Genomic DNA, 22,099 nt, shown 5'->3' on the forward strand with positions numbered 1-22,099 from the left:
AACACACTCAGTTAAAGCCCATCTCCTAGTCTTCCCTAATCGTCACGAGTGCATGCACGATTGTGTGCACAGTGTTAAGCTTTGCACACCACAAGTGGAGCATAGCTACACGGGTGCATCCCAAGGTGTAGAAGGAGAAAAAAGACATCCTGACCCTGGTTGTGCGGTGCCCCTTCGCAGCCTGGATCACACCGCACATGCGGGGAACCGGTCCTTAAGGCTGGCCAGCCTCATGAAAACAGAGCTGAGTTGTTTTTTTTCCTGCATCTTTTTCTTATTCCCTTTTCTATCAGGCTATCAGGGAGGCCTTTGGTGTGTTGAGCACACTGGGACCCCACTGAGCCTGGCAGGGCTTGTAGGCTCTCGGGGGAGAAAGTGGGGGAACAAGCTGCTCTGCCTGGAGGGTCCCAGCATTAAACACTCTTAGCGTGCAGGAGCCCTCCTCTCTGAGCCTCAGTCTCTCCCACTTCCAGTCACTTTCCAGTTGGATTTAGGTACCTGCTCAGTGCACAGTGCTTGGGGCCCAGCAAGTCAGCTTGCACCTGGGTGCGTTGTAGCTCGATGCCCCTCTTCTCCAGCCTGCACGGGGCTTGTCACACAAGCGTGGGGTCAGCCGCGAGGGCTCTGGGATGTGGGAGATGGGGGGGGGGGGGACCCGCTCCTGTGGCTGAAAACAGCTGGTTCCTGCCCCAGGAAATCTTTCTTCACTGGCTTGTCCACCTCCAGGCTTGTGGCACTTTGCCGTGCAGCCCAGCAGTGCTCCCGGGGAGCTGGATATGGCCGGCACTGGGGCTGTTGGCATGACCTGGGCAGGGAGACGGGGGTGGGCAAAGACCTGCTCTTACCTGCTTTCCTCAGCTGCTTGCTCTTGAAGACGGAGATGATGACGAGGAAGTTGCCCAGGATGTCCCCCACTGTGGTGACGAGGAGGATGCCCACCAGTGCTGTCACCACTTGGGGTGGGTAGGGCCCTGCTGCCCCACTGGTGCCCTCGCACAGGACACCTCCTCCATGCTCCCTCCCAGGTGGGGGGCAAGGATGGATGGATGGATAGATGTCCTGCAGGGGCAAGGGCAAGAGCAGCAGGCAGGCCCCTGGAGAAGTGTGGGGCTCAGTCTCTGTGGCCCCCGGCCCCATCACCCCCTGGCCATGGTGCAGGTGAGCCCTGCATTAGGAGCAGCCTCTGCTGCTCCAGCTCCTGCATTTATAGCTGGCTGGTGCTCAGTGTGTGCTGCTCACTCCTCCCTGCCTAAAGCTGCATCTTCCACCTCGAGTCTCTGCGGAAGCAACGAGGGAGGTATCGGAGCCCAGGGACAGGAGCCTGCTGCTTGCTGGGACCAGGCAAGGTGTAGATACCGGGCTGCATCCTGCTGGTCTCAATCTAGAGGAGACTCCTGCACCTGGCCCTATCATCTCAGTGAGACCTGTAGCTCCCTCACTGCAACTTGGTCCTATTGCAACTTGTCCTGTCCCTTGGGACTGAAAGCACACCTGGTTAGGGGCCTCTTTATTAGTGATTCTCGTAGTCTGTGAAAACTGCTGTCAAATTCCCCCTGGGTCTTTTCTTCTCTCTCCTTAATCCCCATTCTTTCCCAAGACATTGTCTTTCCTACCAGGTGCCCTATCTGCATGTTGTATAAGTTCTTCATTTGCTGAACTGCGACCTGGGATGCCAGTCTCAATTTAGGTGCCTGTTGCTTGCATTATAATGAGTGTTAGCTCTCTGTGGGCCAGACAAGTGCCCATGTGTTGGAGCACAGTGCATGGATGTCGGTCGATGCCAGTGCTGGAGATCTCCTTGCTGGGCATAGCTGCCCTCTGCCCGAGCTCAAACCTGGCCATCTCCCTGGGGCAGCCCCTGGGAAATGGGATCCCTTTGTTTGGGGGTCTTATGGGTGCCTTTGGCCAGCAGAAGCTCCAGGTTAGGGGGGTGAAGGGGATAAGGGAGAGGCAGGACCACTGAGGATATAATGGCTGCTGGGGATATGAAACTGGTCAGCCTCTCTGGGGCCATAAAGCTGTGTTTTTGATCGTGTTCCCCCTTTTGGAGGCTGTTTGCTGGGGAAGACTGACCTGCAGCCGGCAAGCGATGTGGCTATGGGGGATGCTGTTCTGGGAGCGGGGTGGGCAGAGGAGTGAGGTTTCCCTCTCGGACAAGCCAGCTCAGTTGTTAAAGCGGGTCCTGGGCCGACCATCCCAGCTGCCGGCTGTTTCTCTTGCCCCCTTTCTTTGCTACCCCCCCAAATCTATGGGAGTTTCCTCTTTAGCTTCCCCTTCCGTTATCTTCGCACAAAGATCGCAAAGGTTATCTCCTGCTGCTCACCTACAAACAGCCCTGCTGGCAACCTAACCCGGTTTCTCGGAGAGAGGGGGTCGGGGAGATGGGGACAATTTATGTCCTCCATGCCGGCTAACATCTGGGGGGGGCCCTAATAGAGCCCCCGCCGCGGAGCCATTGTTGGGATGTTTGCATCGTTAGCAGTGGAAACAGCTCTTGCTTTCTAGGCTGCTGCGTGACCCAGAACTGGGCTCCAAACCTCTGGACAGCAAGGGCACATTAGAGAGACCCGAAGCTGACTTCTGCAAGCAGCTTGTGGGTGCTCGAAGGGGCATCTGAACCGTGTGGCCTGCTCCCCCTCCGGATCCGCGCTAGGAGCTGGCGGCCACCTAGAGACGGGCCGCAGTGGCGTGTCAAGCACAATAAAAAAATTCCTCTTTATTGCTTTCGGGCTTCAACCAAACAGCGAAGGAACCTCTCGCAGCGCGGCGTGGCATTTCCAAGCACACGGCCACACAGGCGCAGCCCGTGTCGCAGCCCAACCACCGCAGGAACGTCCGTCCCCTGTGGCGGTGAGCCCCGCCGCGCCCAGACACGCGCACGAGCATGCACAAGACTTGTGTTGGCAGGTCTGTGGTTCATTGCACCCAATGCTGGGCTGTCGGCAGTGCCTTCTGCCTCCTGGTCCTCCCCAGGCTGGGAGGCCAGGTGCCACGTGTGGGACATCAACCACGTGGAGCTGGTGGACTTGGAGAGCCTGTCTGTGTCCGGCATGCCCATTGTAGTCCCAAGCAGCAGGGATGCTACAGACCCCTCTGCAGTGCAGCCCAGGTGTGAAGGGGCTCAGGGGACCATCACCTTCTTCCCACCTCCGCTGGCCTGCAGAGCTGGGGGGCAAGCAAGTGGTCTCCATTGCCAGCCATTGTTCAGCTTGGCTTTTCCTGGAGGTGTTTCAAGCTCTCTCTGCCCGCTGGGTGAGAAGCGGAGGGAGGGACAAGTGAGGCAGCTAACATCTCCCCTATCCAGGGGGAGCGAGCATGGAGGACGGATGGTGTCTGCAGGATGGTCCTTCTTGGGAAACCCAAATTAAGCCGTAAGCAGAGGCAGGAGAGACCCCTCCCATGCACCGGCATTCACGAGCTGTTGCAAGCAACCGGTCCATGGGCGCCTTCTGCTGCGGTGCAAGCCAGTGGTCCTGCTGTCCCCTTCCTGGCCTCTTCCCTGCCAGCCCCGGGATGGACGGTGGCAGGCCCGGGGCAGAAAGAGGTGGTGCCTTCTTGCAGGGAGGACACCGTTCACCGGTGCTGCTTGTGAGCCTCTGGGGCCTTTCCTTTGTGCTTCCCAGCTGCTTTCTGGGTGCTCCCTGCTCCCTCCAGAGCCAAGTCCCAGCCCGAATGCACACGGGGGAGCTGTGAAGGGAGGACAGACAGGGACCTAGCGGGAAGGGGACACCAAGAAGTTCCCGTGCCCTTCCACGTCCGTCCCAGCCACGGCTCGCCGCAAATGCTCCATCTCCTCTTGCAAAGCACGGGTCACCCCCGCTAAAACATCACCTCCTCGCAGCTCCCGTAGTCACTCTCCACCATGTCGGAGCCCTCGTAGCTGGGGGGAGGCAGGGGCGGCCCCCGGCCCCCGGCCTGGTGCCCCACTTCGCAGTCCGCATAGGAGGGCTGGGCCACGCTCAGGCGCATGCTCACCCTCTTGTAGCCAGGGTCCGGAGGGTAGGGAGCCCCCTCGCTCTGCACCAGCTGCGCGGGGTAGCAGCTGATGGCGGTGTACTCGTTCTGGCACTGGGTGGCGGGGATTTCCGTGGGGCCGGGCGGCAGGAAGTCCTCCAGGTTCTGGTTGCTGTAGCGGGGCGGGATGGGCGCCCGCTTGTTGCTCTGGTCCAGCGGGAAGGGAAAGCCGCCGTACAGAGCCACGGGCTCCGAGTCCACGGGCGGAGGTGGGGGTGGAGGGAGCAGATGTGGGGAGGCCTTCCCCGGCCCGGGAAGAGCATCGTAGTGGGGGTAGTCCTGGAGGTCGGACACCAGGTAGCTGGGAGGCCAGTAGGTGGTTTCCGCTGGGTACACTGGAAAGCAAGCAGAAGTGTGTTATGAGCCGTCTGTCTGCTCCTCTGCCACCCCATGGCCTGGCCGTGGACTCGAGCTGCCCCTCTAGCTACTTCCAGCTCCCTGTGCCTGCGTAGGTAGGGAAGGAGGGAGCGCACGGACTGATCACCAGCTTCCCTGCTCTAAAGGGTGCGGGAAGAAACTCCGATAGTAACATATGTATATGCAGGTGTGTGTGCATATAGTTATATGTATGTATGTGTGATGCAGAGACTGGACATGTATGTGTATATGTGTGTGTATGTGGGGGTGGGTGTGGGTGTATGTGGGTGGGTGGGTGTATATAACTATATATACATTTTTTTTCAACCCCCCCACCCAAACTGCGGGCTCTATTCCCTCTGCCCCTCCTACCCCACAGCAAGCCATGCATGAAGGAAAGGGATCTTGGCCGGGCTGAGCCTGACGTCTGTCCCAGCTTCTGGCTGAGTTTGGGTGTGCGGGGATGGGCTGTGGGTGACCGCAGACACAGCCCCACATCGCAACTCAGGGCACAGTCTCCTCTCTGACGGGGTCTCAATGTGTGTTACCCCCTGCCTTCCTGTTCTCTCCTCCTGAACTTCACACCTCCTTTCTTTGCCCTCAGGCCACTGCTCTGGGTCACGTCCCTTTAGCCCAACATAAGCGCATCAGAGCGGCCATGGACCAGGTCCGACCCTTGGGTCATCTCATCCAGTCTCTGCATCACACGGTGGCAGACAGCAGAGGCTGGAAGGGAGCATGAGTGGGGTCTGAGCAGGGTTTTCCCCCTGCTCCTCTCTCCCTTGCAGCCTCCAGCACTGAAGGTCCCAGCAGGGCTGATTCAGAGGCCGTGCCCCTCACTCCTACACTCAATAGCGACCGACGCCCCTTTCCTGCAAAAAGATATCCATTCCCTTTGTGAATCTGGCTGCCCCCACACCTGGTGGCAACGAGCTCCAGGCTGTAATGAGAGTCCATAATAAATCCCTATTGACTTTCTCTTCTCTGATAACTGCGAGCAGCTCCTGCTGTGCTCCCGCGGTTGTCTGCTTTGCTGGGCTGCATGGAGGAGCAGCCAGGGCCCCGTGGTGAGGGCTCACATTGGCTGTGGCTCCTGCCTGTGCTCTGGACCCGTGTGGGCCAAACCCCCAATTCACCCCAAGGAGGATAAGGAACAAGGGGAGAACTGACCCAGGTCTTCCCTGGCCCAGGTGCTCTTGGCGAAGGTCTCGCCCTCGCAATGGGTGGCGGGTACAGCGGGTGGCAGGTGCGGGGCCACACTGCACACGATAGTGCCCCGGTGCTTCGGGGCCTGGCCCGTGGTGAAGGTGACGAGCTCGGGCGTGCGGACCAGGCTGCCCTGCTCTGGCACGGTGCCGTCGAGGCGGGCGGGCGAGCGGTCACCTAGGGGGCTGAGCTCGATGGACGGCGCGGCCTGGGTGCCCACGCCCACGCTTTTGGAGAACTCGCTCTTGGACAGCAGGTCAGGGTCCTCACGGGCCACGGGCTTGTGGGGCTTGGCGCGGCGGCCGCAGTAGCGCTTGCGCACCACCACGAAGACCGCCACCAGGATGGCGATGCCCAGCAGACCCACGGCGATCTCGGCGATCTCCTCGGGCCCCACGCCCCAGCGGGTGGGCACGATGGCGGGCGTGACGATCCTCTGTGTGCAGTAGGTGCCTTGGAAGTCGCCCGTGCAGATGCAGTGAGCTGTGCCGTTGGCATCCGTGCAGCGCCCTGCGTTATGGCACGGGTTGTCCCGGCACTCGGCCGCCTTCTCGCACCTGCAGGGCGACAGGGAGATGCCGGCTGTCAGCGGGCACGAGCCCCTTGGCTTGGTTACAGCGTGCCCTCGGATGGCAGCAGGGAGTTGTGTCCCCGAGTCCTAGCAAAGTGAGGCTGGCAGGCCCCTTGGGGAGCACATCTCCTCCAACCCCCTGACTGAATCCTCCCAGGCAGGCATTTGGGATGCTGGCAGGGAGCCTTGAGCTTGCCTGTGGCAGTGTGGGTGCTGCATGGGGAAGGAGAGGTCACCCCTTTTCCGGGCTCTCCAGGCATTGCCCATGGCTGCAGGGTGCGAGGGAGGGAGAGCGGCCAGCTTGTGAGATCCCAGTCCTCGTGCTGAAAGTGCATTAGCTTGCGTTGTCCCCATGGATCGGGCTGGAGCAGTGTCTTCCCCCCACTTCCCATTCAGGCCCTTTCCCCCAAGCACCGGCTACCATAAAGGCCCATCTCCCTGGTGTTTTGGTAGGGGGAGACCCCAGCCCTGCCACCCACCTTGGGCTGCCTCTGAACACCCCAGTCCTTCATGCTCTCCAGCCTGACTTGGAGATGCAAATCATCCCAATAGAGAAAGGGAAGGGGGGAAAGCGCCCAGGGAGGATCCTGTGCCAGGGCCCCCTCTGCACAGCAGGACCCGGGGGGAAACTGTGCTGGGAACCGCTCCAAGCACCTGACAAGGAGCCCACAAGCTGATGTGCCTGCTGGGGGTGACTTTGGTGCGACAGCACCCCTGGCACCCCGCTGCCTGCTTTTCCAGGGACTGCCCCCATCACTTCTGCCTTCCTGCCCTCCCCAGAGACCTGCTTCCATCTGGCTGTGTTTCAAGGGGCTACATGTCCAGCTCGGCTGGATCGGGGGTCTCTTCCCCAGACTCCAAGGAGCCCAAATCAGGGCATGTGGCTATATAACAGGTGGGGCTACAGCATGGCATGGGGCCCTCAGAGCTTGGCCTGGAGGAACATCCCCTGATGCCCTTCCCTAGTTGCCCCGGGTCCCTGTACACACCTGTGCTTTTGGCATTTCTTCACCTGGATGCCCACCACACTCAGACACTGATGTGGGTAGTGGGAAGTGTGGCAGAAATGCCACCGTTGGTGCCCCTCTCCAGAGACCCGTCTCAGCCAGCCTGGGAGACTGGTGTTGATCCCTCAGGGTGGGGATCTCCCACCTGGTCTACATGACAAAGGCCTGGCGCCTGGGAGGCGGATGCTCTGGTCACCTGGGCAGGGGGGAAAGACCCGGCCCTGCGCGGGCCCAGGTAGCCAGGGATGCGGGGGAGATTGGTCGGCTTGTGGCCAGCACTGGCAGCTTCGATTGGACCGGGCTGCTGAGGTCAGAGAGGTTATTTAAGGGCTTGGTCCAAGAAGAAGGGGAGTCAGCCATTAGCCATGCGGTCACCCAGGTGAATCTGAACCTGGCTCTCTCCTCATCACCGCATGCTCCAAGAGTGCCCTGCCTTCAGAGGATACAACAACCACCTCTGGACGATGCGAGTGAGTAAGCTACTCGAGATCCGATTAGATATTTAGCTTCAGTAACTCAGATGCGTGTTTAAACGGCTACCTCAGCCACCCTGGTTTGCTCTATGGGATTCCTTTGATATTCCTCTGATATTTCTATGATCCTGCTCTACCTTTTACCCTGTTTCCGCCCTACCCCTGTCATCAATAAAGTTCTCCTTGTGACCGGTGTGGGAGACTTATTGAGGGGTGGGTCTAAATTATGCCGAGGAGGCCCCTTAGGTCTGTGGACTAAGGGAGACTTCCCTAATAAGCCCCTGACTTGGGGAAGTGCCCCAAGTGCTTGTATTGGGTCTAGCACCCATTGGACAATCAGGCCTGCGTTCTCCAAGGTGCGCAGAGCCAGAAGTGAGTCCAGAGCCGTGGATGGTGGCAGCGGGAACCCCAGGCTAGCGGGTGTGCTCCAGGGAAGGGGTCGGCCGGACGGGAGGCACCCCAGGGAGGCACTCGGAGCCTGGAAGGTGGTCGGGCGCAGGGAGGTGGGCGGCTCAACGCAGGAGCGCCTCCTACTGGCTCACCACACGTGGTGGTAGCGGTGGGATCCGAATACCCTGCTGTATTTGAGGCATAATTTGGGGAAAGGAATAGAGTCACTGAAATCCCTTGAGCAAACAATTTCTAATTTGGCATCGGGTTGACTGGATAGTGTAGAGAGTCAGGATGGCGGACGAGTATGTCCAGATGACTGTGCCCGAACTGAAAGAACTGACAAAAGAGAGAGGCCTTCACATGAAGAAAGGGCTAAAGAAGGAAGAGCTGGTTAAACTCCCGTGCACCAGCGAGTCAGGACAAGCGTCAGCTTCGCGCTCGGCAAGACCTGAGTCTGACCCGGAAACACACTCCCGCTCCTCAAGCCCGGAGGCCGCCAAGAGATCACCCTCCGAGGGGGAGCGGCAGAGACTCCGTGAGCTAGAGCTGAAAAGGATGGAGTTAAAAAGGCTGGAGCTGGAGGCCCAGCGTGAGAAGGATCAACGACAGCTGGAATTGAAAAGGATGGAGATGGAGCTGGAGGCAAAAAGGCTGGAGCTGGAGGAGAAAAAGCTGGAGGCTCAGCTCCGTCTGCAGACCATCGGGGGAAACACAAACCCTCCGCAAGCGTCCGGGGAACAGCTCAAACTGGACGTCTCGGCCTTCGCTCGCTACTGAGACGGAGACGATCCTGCGGTGTTCCTAAGCAACTTCGAAAGACAAGCCCAGCGGTGCAAGGTGCCGGAGGAAAAGCTCATGATGTACTTGTCGGCTCTGGTGGAAGGCGACATGGCGGTGGTCCTGAACAGCCTGCCCTCAGACGCAGCTGATGACTATAATGCCTTCAAAGCTGCAGTGTCTAAAAGGTTCAAGTTAGGACCAGAGTATTTTCGGAAGAAATTCCGGAATACGCGCCCACAACCCGGACAGTCATTGACTGATTATGGGGCCCTGTTGGAGGACGCATACCTTAAATGGCTAGCCGAAGCCAAGGTTGACACTTTAGATAAGGCAAGCCATCTCCTGGTGCTGGAACAATTCTATTTTTGCTGTCCGAGGGAGGTTAAGACCCTGGTCAAGGACAGGGACCCCAAAGATGCTTTTGAGGCCGCTGAGATTGCAGACCAACTGTTGCTAAACCGTGAGAAGCCTCCCTACTCTGGGAAGGAGCAAAAAGGGTCCCAAAGAGGGGGGAAGGGAGGCCCAGGTCAAAAGGGGGAAAGAGGGCCACCTTCTGCCGAGCGCAAGGCGGCCCCAGATTCGGACAGACCACCCAATTGGGAAAAGAGGGGGTGCTATAACTAGTGAGGAGACCACTAGTGTAAGACTGCCATCAGGTTTTATGGTTTCTGTCTGTTATTGTCATAACTAGTTTCATGTTCCAGGTTTTTTCCTTTTTCTTCTGGCATCCTGTGGGAACTCCCTGACCCGACACGGCCGGACCCACGTGTCCGAGCTTGTAAAGGAGGGGGGGGGGAAGTGTGGCAGAAATGCCACCGTGGGTGCCCCTCTGCAGAGACCTGTCTCAGCCAGCCTGGGAGACTGGTGTTGAATCCCTCGGAGCGGGAATCTCCCACCTTGTCTACATGACAAAGGCCTGGCGCCTGGGAGGCGATGCTCTGGTCACCTGGGCAGGGGGGAAAGACCCGGCTCTGCGCGGGCCCAGGTAGCCAGGGATGCTGGGGAGATTGGTCGGCTTGTGGCCAGCACTGGCAGCTTCGACTGGACCGGGCTGCTGAGGTCAGAGAGGTTATTTAAGGGCTCGGTCCAAGAAGAAGGGCGTCAGCCATTAGCCATGCGGTCATCCAGGTGAATCTGAACCTGGCTCTCTCCTCATCACCGCATGCTCCAAGAGTGCCCTGCCTTCAGAGGATACAACAACTACCTCTGGACCATGCGAGTGAGTAAGCTACTCGAGATCCGATTAGATATTTAGCTTCAGTAACTCAGATGCGTGCTTAAACGGCTACCTCAGCCACCCTGGTTTGCTCTATGGGATTCCTTTGATATTCCTGTAAGATTTCTATGATACTGCTCTACCTTTTACCCTGTTTCCGCCCTACCCCCTGTCATCAATAAAGTTCTCCTTTGTGACCGGTGTGGGAGACTTATTGAGGGGTGGGACTAAATTATGCCAAGGAGGCCCCTTAGGTCTGTGGACTAAGGGAGACTTTCCTAATAAGCCCCTGACTTGGGGAAGTGCCCAAGTGCCAGTATTGGGTCTAGGACCCATTGGACGATCAGGCCTGCATTTTCCAAGGTGCGCAGAGCCAGAAGTGAGTCCAGAGCCATGGATGGTGGCAGCGGGGAACCCAGGCTAGCGGGTGTGCTCCAGGGAAGGGGTCGGCCGGACGGGAGGCACCCCAGGGAGGCACTCGGAGCCTGGACGGCGGCCGGGCGCAGGGAGGTGGGCGGCTCAACGCAGGAGCGCCTCCTACTGGCCCACCACAGGAATACCCGGGGTGATGCACTTAAGGCGATGGGCTTGTGCCTCGGGGTTTAGGTTCACTTCTGTCCCTGAGGGTCAGGAGGATGCTTGATGTGCCTCCTTCTTACATCTTCCTTTGAGGCACTAGTACTGTCTGCTGTCAGGGAGAGTAGGACCCTTTCTATGTGAGGAGGAGCTTCACGAGAGAAGCAGTCCCCTAACATCTGGATACCCCAGACTGCAGAGTCGGGGGATCTTTAGGGATCTGGCTGTCTCTTGGGATCTGCCACTTTTCTCATTATCAGCTAACAGGCCATTCAGCTGGGATGAAGCCATACTGGCATCATCCTCAATGCCCACAGTACAATGAGGCCTTTGTGCTCATCTGTTCTGCTCCACGAAGAAGCCCTGGCATGTTGGGGTAATGCATACCGCTGCCGAGCTCGGCGCAGAGATGCCAGGGGAGCAAGGCCGGTCCCAGACAGACGCTTTGAGTCTGCACCGAAGAAAACACCCGGAAAGCAGGGAGTAACCGTGCTTGTTTCCTGAAGCTCAGGTAACCCTGACCCCGCAATCCCAGTGCAATTCGTTCATCGTCCTGCCTTCAGAGGTCTTGTGGAGCATCTGGGCAGGGTCCTGCTCAGTGCCCAGGTGAGATACAATTCGTCACAGCACAGCACACAGTGCAAGGAAGCAAGACAGCCCCTTGCTGAGAGATGCAGCCCTGCCCTGTCCTTACCTGTCCCCCAGGTACTGAACTGGGCACTGGCAGCTGTAGCCCGTTGTGGATGGGGTGCAGGTCCCCCCATGCAGGCAGGGCTTGGACTCACAAGGGTCATCCCCCAGCTCACAGCGGTGGCCAGAAAACAGCCCGGGGCAGATGCAGGTATAACCTGGAAAAGACAAAGGAGAGCTGTAAGATGGGGGTTTGGTATTGCAGTGCATGAATAAGCCAGCACGCGGGAAAGGAGAGGGGGCGAGCTGGGCTTGGGGATGTGGAAGGAGAGGGTACGTGAACCTCCTAACCCCCAAACTCTCTTGCATGGGCTGCGTTACATCGGTCCACAAGTCTAGGGACGTGCATGCTGCACAGAGGCAGACACATCCTGCGGGCATGCATCCATCTAAACCTGGGCCATCTGGTCTAGTGCGTGAACTGCCCGTGCTTGCACACACGCCTGTTCTCACGCATGCACATGTTGCAAGACATGCGCGCCCATGTATACAGACACCTACTCATGGGGTTGCCCCCTTACAAAGCAAGTGGCTGTGGCCTTGGAAGTCTCCCCTGCATGGGTAACCTGGGCAATTGTCAGCCTGGGGTGAAGCCCCAGGCTCCCCTGAGGAAGGGTCTTCCCTGCAGAGCTCCCCACCCTGTGAGTGTCAGGGGTGTATCCCACGACTGCATGGGCTGCAGTGCCCTAGGACTCCTCCCTGGCTGTGCACACGTGCCACGGGACTCGTGGGAAGAGCATTGAGTGAACGTGGCCTGAGCCTTGCTGCTAAGAGCCGGAGTGAGAGCCAGGCATGGTGTCTCGCCTCTCTCCCCGGCAGGGAAGGCAAGCCCAGGCTTAGCAAGCTCTTGAAACCAGGGGTGGGGGCGTTTTGCATGCAGACGGCTGGGGCAGGGGTGTCTGAGTGCCTTCGTGAACTTGGGAGCAGCCAGGGTTAGCTGCAGCCAGACAGACGCGGAGTCGAACGAGTTCACGGGCTCCAAGCAGATGCAGAGCCGACGGGAATCTACCCGGTGTCTCAGGCGGGTGGGGGCGGCCCCTGCCGCAAGGTAGCTGCTTGCCCAGCAGGAGCTGAGACACGCTCCTGGGCTTCCCCTGCCCCTGCCATGGCATCAACCAGGGTGGTTGGTCCCCTTGTTAGCAGCAGATCCCATGCTTCAGCCCCTGGCAACTGGATGCATGAAGGGGAGGGATGAGGCAGTGCACAGGCTGCTAGCTGGATGCTTGGCTGTGGTGCCCCTGCTCTGCCACTGATTCCTGGGGTGACCTTGGGCACGTCACTTAGAGCCAAATTTTTCCCACTGTTTTCCACAATCTGATGAGGCAATACTTCTAACTTGCTGCTTCATTGGTCAAGCACATTGTCACCCGACGACCTGCTGGTGCAAGCAGATCCTCAGTGAACTTCCCCTTCTGAGGGGCCATCCACTGAGATCTGTAGGTTGCAAACAGATGTCGCATTTATCCCAGGATAAGCCATTCAGGCATCTCCATCTGTTGTCCCAGAATAAATCCTAAAGAAATGTCCCGGATAAGAAGCACTAACAGTTTGTCCTGGGATATTGCAAGGTGCATCTGTGCAGTTATCCTGGGATTGTACTGTTGCATCCATGGCAGAAAAGCAGCAGTGCATTCAGCCGGTTGCTAAACCCTGATTAAAAGGGTGTTGTGCATACCCACCAATCCAGGATATATTTGCTTTGTGCACAGCATATCCAGGGATAAATGTGCCTGTTCCTAGCCCTGCTGAGCTCACCTGCTCCTGTCACCTGCCCTGTTCCTCGACGTGCACATACCTCCTCCGTGGGTCTCCGCACACATCCCATCGTTGAGGCAGGGGCTGCTGCTGCAGGCGCCGGCGTGAGAACAGCATTGCTTGATCCCTGCCTGCTCCACCACTCCCTTCGCCTGCCTCTCCCCGGGCAGGAGCACCACCTCATTGCCGTCCACCCGCAAGGCATCCAAGCAGCCTCGAAACCCCCGGGTGATCCGCTGGGGATGCGAGGGGTGGAGGAGCCCTCCGAAGAGCAGGTCGGTCCTGCCGTAAGAGCGGCCACAGGCCCCTGGCAGTGGGAGGGACGTGTTTCGTGAGCCGTCGAGGAGCAGGTGGAGGGCTGTGCTTTTCACTCCCAGCAGGATGGAGTGCCACGCTCCGTCGCTCACAAGGAGCGTGGAGGAGATGTTCCCTTGGATGTACCCGTGGCATCGGTACCCGAGCTGAAGCGTGCCATGGACAAGCTGCAAAACATTCCCAGACAGCCAGAGTTAGCACCGTCACGCCATGGTCATGGCCCTGGGGTCATCCGAATTGTCAGTCCCTCCCATGTCCGGGCTGCTCAGCTGGGACAAGTCCCAAGCCAGGTCTCAGGATGGTAGGCCAGTACAGGAAGGGCAAGGTGATGGAGAGTGGAGGTTAATTGCGTGCGTGCAATGCTACTTTAGACCTCTGCATCTATCTCTGGTTGTCAGGAGCTGCTGGTTACCCCCCCTTCATCCTGCCCAGGAGAGTGTTGTTAGCACTGTCTGTGCTTCACATAATCCCCAGAGCCCAATTCTGCTCTGATTTGCACCTTGCATGAGCCAGAGCATCCTGCGTGCAAGTCCGGGCAGACGGGAGTCGGTCTTATCTGCTTCCCTTTGTCAAGACCCGAGGGGACATCAAATAAACAGCATTCCTCTCCGTCATCCTTGTTCTGTAATCTGTCTTCACCTAGCAACACAGGGCTGGGAGGACCTCGGGAGGACTTCTAGCTCTGTCCGCTGCTAGAAGCAAAGCCTCATCTGTGTCAACACCCCCAGACAAAAGCGTAGTGCGATGATGCACCTACATGCCCCCAAGGAGATCAAGGCTCAGTTGTGGGGGGTGCTGCATGCTAACACAGCAAAAGACATGCCTTCTCCTTGGATGCAGGATGGGAAGAGAGGTGAAAACATGCAGAGACTGGACACTTGCAGCCAGCGTGCCAGTGGCCAAGTCGGTCTACACCTGACGGGTGCTCGACACACCAGACCACGCCACCTGCCTCCAACATCTTTCGGATGATGTAGCTGCGGCTGGTCCTGTTTGGAGCAGGGACTACATGTGACCTCCTGAGGTCCTTTCCCACCCTCATTTTCTATGAGCCCATGATCATGCCATGCAGCATGGGACGTCGTTCCTACAACATAGCCACATGCCAGGGTCTCGTGACTTCCCTCACCCAGATGTTTAAAGCATCCCCTGCCACCCTTCGGTCTGATTCGGATCACAGAGGCAGAGCTGGCATCCGGGGCGTCTCTACCTCGGCTGCCAGAAAGGAACGCCGCCTGCCAAACTCTTGGTATCTTGGCCACTGCTCGCGCTCTCGTCTTTGCTAGGGAAGCTGGCCATGCTGGAGCAATTCCCTATTGGCAGTAGTGAGGGGCGCTGAACGGAGGCTACGCTGGAAGAGGAGAAGGGCCGAGACAGACAGAGCCCTACTGTCGTCCCCAGCAATTTATCAGCATGTTAGCAACTCAAGCCAACGCTGCTAATAAATGGTGCAACCCAATACTCCCTCTCCAGCTTGACACAATCAGATCATTGAGCTTCTAATAAATAATCCCACTGCTGTCTTCTGCATTGTATTGGAAGGGGAGAAAATCCTATTCATTGCCTGAGACTCGTCTTTAAAACCCTTGTATGAAATGGCCAAAGGAGAAGGACATCTCCCGGGTTAGTTTTGGGGTGGTAATGCAGTAGAAAGGCTTTCTTTCACCTCGTCCCCACTGATTCATAAAGGACCTCTTGCACAGAGCCACCTGCGGGGAGAAGGCACTGGCAGAGATGTGAATGGGCAAGTGCTACCTGTATTGCTGAATGGGATCTTATGCAATTGTAGAGCCAGCTCTATATGGACACGAAAGCCTGACAAATGGATCCTCCACAGGGGAAATCTTAGGCAATGGTGATCTAGGTGGCTATTGCTGGAAGTATCCCTAGCAAGTGAGTGAAAGATATGGGGTTCGTTAGCTCTGGCAGAACCTGCAGTAGGCCAGATAGTTAATTTTGGATTAACTATCCAAAGTGGGTTAATTTTGGATGCAGCCAAGCAGGCCAGGAGAATACAGTGCTTGCAGAAGGGCCCATGGTAGATGGCGAGGAATGCCTCTTAAAACCCCATTGGGGAAGAGGAGATGTGTGTTTTGGAGGAATTGGTAGCAATCAACTTGTTTTCTTCAGAAGAATGGGTGTATCCTCTGCACGAAGGGGTCAGACTACCCGAGACGGTTTTATTGCATGATTTGTGCTGGAGGAACAGGTTTTATCCCCACCACAGGCTGGTAGCAGAGCATCATCCATCACAGGATCGTTCAGACCCAGGGGACAAGTTAAGACTCGGTTTTCCCCAAGGCAGAAAAAAAAATTGATTTATGGGGCTCTCCCAGCCCAGTTGTCTCCCCGTCCTGTGCCATGTGGGGATGGGTTTGGGGGTATAGGGAGGACGGGAAGACACTGCTGGTGTTTGTGTAACCTTGGAGGAATTTGTCGAGGAGGCTAAAGCAGCAAACACTGGCTGAGAAGCCAGTAAATGAAAGGCGTGATTGACTGGGTCGTGTTTGCTCATAGCACGGCAGCCCCGAACTGTCCCTTGGAGTTTACCAGGCAATGTGGCCAAGCAGTGTTCAAGAAATTGGGATTGTGATGGCACAAAAATGGGCAGGGAGAGGGCTCAGAAGTATGTCCCAGCTACTCGTCCCCAAGACTTCCATTCCCCAGCCTACTTCTTCCTTCACCTTAGCCTGTTGCTGCATTAAATCCCTGTCCCTGTGATAGGGGATCGGCTCAGGAAGGATACAGAAAAAGTCAGTTAGAACATTCTGTAATCTCAGCCCCAAATTAGGCCCATTATAGCTAATGAGGAACAGACAAAAACATCTTTTCTCGAGGGCTGTTGCTTTCCCTCTGCTGCCAAAGCTGGATGGGAGCGGAGACACGCGCCTTTGAACGCTGTCTGCATGCGGCAAGGGCAGCCAAGGGAAGGGGCAATATCAGATGAAGATGTTCCCAGGCCTGGCAGCTGCCGCAGATGACGAAACCCACCGGAGCAGCCTGCAAGCTGGAGCTTGAACGGCCTCTGCTCCCTGCCCACCCCGCACCGGCGACGGCACCCTGGCTCGTTCACAAAGGAGTAAGTCAAGTGAGGTTACGTTTCTAAGGCTTCTGCTTGCACCGTCTCCCTTCCCTGGATTCAAATAAAGGGCCTTTAATCCTCCGAGACCTATCTGGTCACCTCTGTGGGTGCCAGCAAGTCCCAGCTCAGCGCTTCTCAGTCACTGGAGAAGTTAGAAGCAGTAGAGTTGGCTTCTTCAGGACCTTGAGGTCAATCCTTGGTGAGCGAGTGGGTGACCGAGAGGCTATGCAAGTGCGGCAGGGTGGAAGATCCTTGAGTTACCAGTTTGGGAGTGCATGGATGCCCTGGGCGATGCCTCAGCTGGGGTAAGCTCTTGCAGCTCCATTGCACTCAGCAGAGTTTTATGCCCACCTGCTCCAGCTGAGAATCAGGCCCCTCATGCATGAGGGGTCACTGTGGGGCTCTGGGCACTCTGCATCCCCCCGCTGCTGCTACTGCTATTCTTATACACTGCAATAGCACCCACAAGCCATTTCTCCCCAGAGCCAGCATCTTCCTGGGACGTGGCTCAGTATCTACCCACAGGGGGGACTGTCAGTAGGGCTCAGCGCCAGCCTACTTACCCATGTAAGTTAGCAGGAAGTTTACCTTTGGAAGCCCTGGCCTAGGAACTGTAACTCTGCCTTGCTCCAAAAAGCTTGCAGTTGAATAGAGGAGATGGGATACAGAAACAAATGAGCATCGGGGATGGAGGAGGATAGGGACAAACCAGTGTATTTCCCAGTGAACGTGCAGTGGAATTGCTCGTCAGTGCAGAAAGCAACCCCTGGGTACGGCGACCCTTACCTCCAGAACAGCAGTGGCAGTCCCGTTGATGAGGAGCACAACGCCATGCAGCTGGTGGGTTTTCAGATGAAACTGGATCTGCCAGTCTCTCGTGCTCAGGTGGTGGTACCATAGGTAGCTGTGTCCGCCGAACCTTACGGCTGTGCCTGGAAATGTAAATAGAAGGCAGGGTAGATTTGCACCTTATAGACTAACCAAAGTAGATACAGAATCAGAGAAAATGAGGGTGTGAAGAGACCTCAGGAGGTCGCATCGAGTCCACGCAGGACCAGCCCCAACTACATCATCCCAGCCTAGCTGGGTCTTAAAAACCTCCAAGGGTGGAGATGCCACCACCTCTCTGGGTAACCGTATAGATATGTAGCATAAGCTTTTGCAAACGAACGCTCTCCTCATCAGATGATGATGAAGATGCCTGAAGACAGACAAAGAGACTGTGGGCTGTCTTGGACCTACAGTAAGCAGCGCTATCCCCCAGCCTGAGCTCCTCTGAATTTCTTCCTTCCTGGCTCCAAGTTGGCCTGCCAGTGGCCCTCTGGCTGACCATCAGCATCCTCTGCCGTTCAGACCCCCTGGTAACTCTGATCCAGCCGACCTGCCGTCTGATCTTGCAGACTGACTCAAGGCAGGACTCCTGCCGTTCTTTCCCTATCTCTGCGGACGCACCTCAGTGCAGATCTGCAGCAGCTCCCTATACCAGACCAACACGCATGGCTCTGTCGCATCTGCTGCCTTTCCTGGTAGGAGACTGAAAATGGCTTTTAAATCCAGCCTATTCTCAACCCCTAACATCCCTCCAAAAGCAAGCAACCCCTTTGACTTGACTTCAGTTCCTCCCATGTGCCTTTCTCTATGTTTGGCCATGGGACGTGGTGGCAGATTGATTATAGTGGCATGGGTCTGAGCCTTGCTGTAGCTTCACAGCAAAGGTGGTGCCCGTGGTGAACCCAGCTGTGATGGGCACTTGGTCATTTTGACAGCGGCAGGGTGTGATGCTAGATACACCTTCTGTGCTCCTTTTTTGCTGGGAACGGCTCAACTAATGCAGAGGCCAAAGGGTGAAATTCTGCTCACAGTCCCATTATTTTTCCACAAAGCAAGGGTGGTTGGGATATGGCTGTTGTTTAAAGACATATTAGCACCAGCCAGTGAAATTATTCTGCAGACCAGATGGCACCATCCGGTTCTAGGAGCGTAGGTCCGGCTGAGAAACTGAGAACGGTCAGCTAACGGATCCACCTAGGTGCACGAAAACCCTCAGAGCCTCACAGTGCCCTGAAGGATGATCCCGCCTGCAAGGGGCTGGCTTGGTTTCCAGCAAGGATGGATCACTTGGGAGGGGTCTCACCATTGCAAGAGCAAACTTGCTCCAAGCTGTGCCGCGGCGTGAGGACGCTGAGTCGGGCGGTGCTGTACGTGGACATCAAGCCCGGGTCCAGCCGGATGGTCTCCTTGCAGATACGCCGGGTGCAATCGGGCCCGTGGCATGGGACATGGATGGTCTTCTTCATCTGGAGTCCCACCAGCTGGTCCATCTCCCCAGCGGACTGGGAAATCTTCTTGGCAAGGATGTGGGGCTCGTAGAAGGTGCTGCGGGGCTCTCCGATGGCCAGGAGGAGGTCCACGCCATCGGCAGCTTCTGTGGGCTGCAGGCTTGCCAGGTGGATGTGTTGCCGCTGCATCGCCAGGATATTGCCCAGGAACCTTTGCAGGTTGCGCCAGTGGTCGCCCACGAACTCCTCGGGGCTGAGGTGGTGGAAACGCAGCACCACGGCCCGGTCCAGCGCCTCCTGGCTGAAGCACCACACGTGGACGTGGACGCCAGTGGTGGTGGTGAAGGTGCCATCACTGATGGTCACATTCAGGACATAGTGGCCATGGGGAAGGCCTTCACCAGCAATGATCTTCCCGTCCATGGCCCCCACGGAGAAGCGGCCTTCTTGGGGTGCCACCGCTACCAGCGTGTAGGCCAGGGTGTCGCGGGGGTCTCGGTCCGTAGCGTGGATCTTGCCCAGCACTCCTCCCCGGAAGGTCTTCTCGCTGGTCGTGATGAAGATCTCCAGGGGCAGCACCGAGGGCGCGAACCGGCTCTGCTCCATCACCTGGATGTTTATAAAGGCCGACGAGGACAGGGGAGGGATGCCGCTGTCTGAGACCTGGCAGGGAAAATCAAAGGACCCGTTACGATCTGGCGTGGCCCTATCCTAGGCTGAAGATCTAGAGGATGGGGAGCTGGATGGGGCACTTTGAGCTCTGGTGACGACAGTTCATCCTAACCCGCTGCATTTCCCATTTCACCTCCCACCCTTGTAGACCGCACGCTGGTCATCTTCTAGTTCACCTCGGTGTTGCTCCGGCTTAGATGGGCTCTGAGACCCACATACAAGCTCTACCTGGACCTGTAGCAGATACTGCTCCTTGCTTCTCCTATTCAGGACCGAAGACGTCACCAACAGGCCGTCTTGGGTGACATCAAAGGCCTCCCCGTCGTTCCCCTCGGTGATCTGGAAGGAAAAGGGTGGCCCGTTCTCCGGGGAGTCTCTGTCACTCAGCACCAGCTCCAGGACGCTTGTACCCACCAGGGCGCTCTCCTGAAATAGGGAGAAAAAGTCCAAACAAATATTGAACCATCTCAGCGCTGGGCAGGGAGCAGGGCTGAGCACGGCGCTGCAGCTCCCCTGGAAACCCTCCATTTATTAATTGCACCTGATCTCGATGGAGGGAGGCATGCTGAGCCCCAGACGAGGTAAGGGTCTCTCTGGGGTTTCCTCTGCTTGCTCTGAATCTCTCCCTGCCTTTCATGCAGTCCAGGGCAGACATCAAGCTTCCCAACAAAACTGTTTGAAGGGCTTTGAATGCCAGAAGGCACCGTGGCGCCCCTCTCCTCTGTGCTGCATAGCACGGACCACAGGCTGCACTGCCGTCTTTGCTCAGCCCCGTGGCTAAAACTATCACGTCCCATTGTGGTGGAAGGTCCAAGCACCGGAGACCTTGCCGCTCCCCTAGATACGCCATTGCAAGGGAATTACTTGCAATCCTTACAAATCCGCATCGTCTTTCCTCTGGATTGCGCCGTGCAGATGTCTCCGCAGTTACCCACTACTTCCAGCCCCTGGGGCGTGTGCTGAGCTCAAGAGCCCTCTAACACGAGCCACCTTCTCCCTGAGTAGGCACTTGGAAGCCGATTGCATTGCCTCTCAACCCTCCCTTTGATCTCCCAGCAGCTTTGAGTGCTTTTAAGACTCTCGAGTGCAAGGCCAGCTTGCCAGGCAGCAAATCGCTCTTGCAGCTCTTAGGTGGTTCTCATTGCCCTCTCCCCACCCCATACACAACAAGAAATCATGCATAGTTTTTAACCAGAGGACCTGGGTTACCCAAAGCCAGAGAGGCACAGCAGTGATCAGCTGGCCTAAGGGAAGGGATGGGAATACATGCTGCAGGGTAAAAGCATGTCGTTAAAGAGGTCAGGTGGGCGGCTGTGACACGTCGGCTCTGGGAAGACAGCAGAGACTAGCTCCAGTGTGGTTGTCAATGGGTGTTTGCCTGTATTGTGCTGCTACAGTTGATTTTGAGACCGTTGGTAGCTTTTGTTCAGGAAAGGCTAAGAAAACAGGCAATACTGCAGGCTTTGGGGTAAGGCTACGGAAGGGGAATTTGCAGGGGATATGCCTGCGTGCTAGGAAACCACGGCTCTATTGCTCCTTCCCCTCCACCCAGGAGCTCCGAGAGCTTGGCAAAGATGGATGTATTTCCCCTCCTGGGAGCTATTCTTACCCAAGAGGTAGGGATTACCATGACAAGAAGCAGCTTTTTTACTCCACACACTGTCTTCCTGCCTCCCCGGGGATGCTAAGCTGCTTGAAAGGGGCAGGGAGGAAGGGGTGGCCGGTCTGGGCTGTGAAGCATGAGCAAATCATTGTGGGCTCAGCATAGAAAAGTGCTGTTGGGTCCAGTGGGACCCGAACAGCTGCAGGTGCTGGACTAGCCACCTCCTTCCCACGTGTGCAAAGCAGCATCCCTCTTTGCTACTAACTCGCCTGCCTGCCCTGCCTTAGTCCCCCTTAGGGACTCTGCATGTTGGTGCCTGAGTGCTCGGCCACACCGTTGAGGACAAGCCTTGCCCACCTTATTCCCAATCCAGGTCTATCAATCCTAGAAGTGAGGGGGTGAGGATGCTTCAGTGGGTGCCCTTGACCAGGCTCCAGGCATGGATTGCGGGCGCTCTCCGGTGTCGCAGCTTGGAGAGCACCATGGCAGCCTCATTGCTTCCTTTCCAAGGTTGATGCTTGAGACGTATGGAGTCGATGGGGTGGCACACTGCTGCCACGTGCAGATGTATCCCATGGGTCCCCATGCAATGACCAGAGCTAGAAGAGCATCTCCCGGAGCAGACCCCCGCTCTTACCTGCACCACCGCGCTGTAATTGAGCTGGAAGAACCGCGGGGGGTTGTCGTTCACGTCCAACACGCGGATACGCACTGCCGCGTCGCCGAACAACACGGGCTGGCCGCTGTCCGTGGCTCGGAGCGTCAGGGAGTAGCTGGGAGTCTGCAAGGTTTATGGCACACGTTGGTCATGGGGGTGTGGAGGGCCTGGGTTTGGTGCCCCGATGCTACCTTCTCGGTGGGCGATGAGGCGTGCACCGCATAGTGACAGCCTCTCTTAGCTTTTCTTTTTAAAACACATGGTCGGGGAAAGTCAGCTGTGATATCCCCGTGCTATGGGTGAGCAAATGAGGTTGGAGAGAGGAGAACTGTCTTGCTGGAGGGGACGGAAAGAGCCTCAGTCTCCTGCTGGCCTAACCATTGCACCGCCCTGACTTCCCTAAGGCCCAGCCCAGGGACTGTGGGTGTTCCTGACCGTCCTGCCACGTGGGG

At 57.2% G+C, this 22,099-nt stretch overlaps 1 protein-coding gene across 1 annotated transcript in view; it reads right to left on the minus strand.

The window, feature by feature from the left end:
* Positions 1–2,696: 2,696 nt before the first annotated feature.
* FAT2 (FAT atypical cadherin 2) overlaps positions 2,697–22,099 on the minus strand; it is a 71,932-nt gene continuing 52,529 nt past the window's right edge. Inside the window, exons 17-24 of the mRNA XM_019488483.2 lie at positions 21,627–21,770; positions 19,615–19,812; positions 18,570–19,377; positions 17,222–17,367; positions 13,079–13,520; positions 11,288–11,441; positions 5,542–6,134; positions 2,697–4,349 (exon numbers count right to left, since the gene is read on the minus strand). Coding sequence (XP_019344028.2) covers positions 3,820–4,349; positions 5,542–6,134; positions 11,288–11,441; positions 13,079–13,520; positions 17,222–17,367; positions 18,570–19,377; positions 19,615–19,812; positions 21,627–21,770 — 3,015 coding nt within the window. The 3' untranslated portion in view covers positions 2,697–3,819. The remainder of the gene's footprint in view (positions 4,350–5,541; positions 6,135–11,287; positions 11,442–13,078; positions 13,521–17,221; positions 17,368–18,569; positions 19,378–19,614; positions 19,813–21,626; positions 21,771–22,099) is intronic.

Source organism: Alligator mississippiensis, chromosome 9 (genome assembly GCF_030867095.1).
Source record: "Alligator mississippiensis isolate rAllMis1 chromosome 9, rAllMis1, whole genome shotgun sequence".
In the NCBI taxonomy this organism is placed as follows: domain Eukaryota; kingdom Metazoa; phylum Chordata; order Crocodylia; family Alligatoridae; genus Alligator; species Alligator mississippiensis.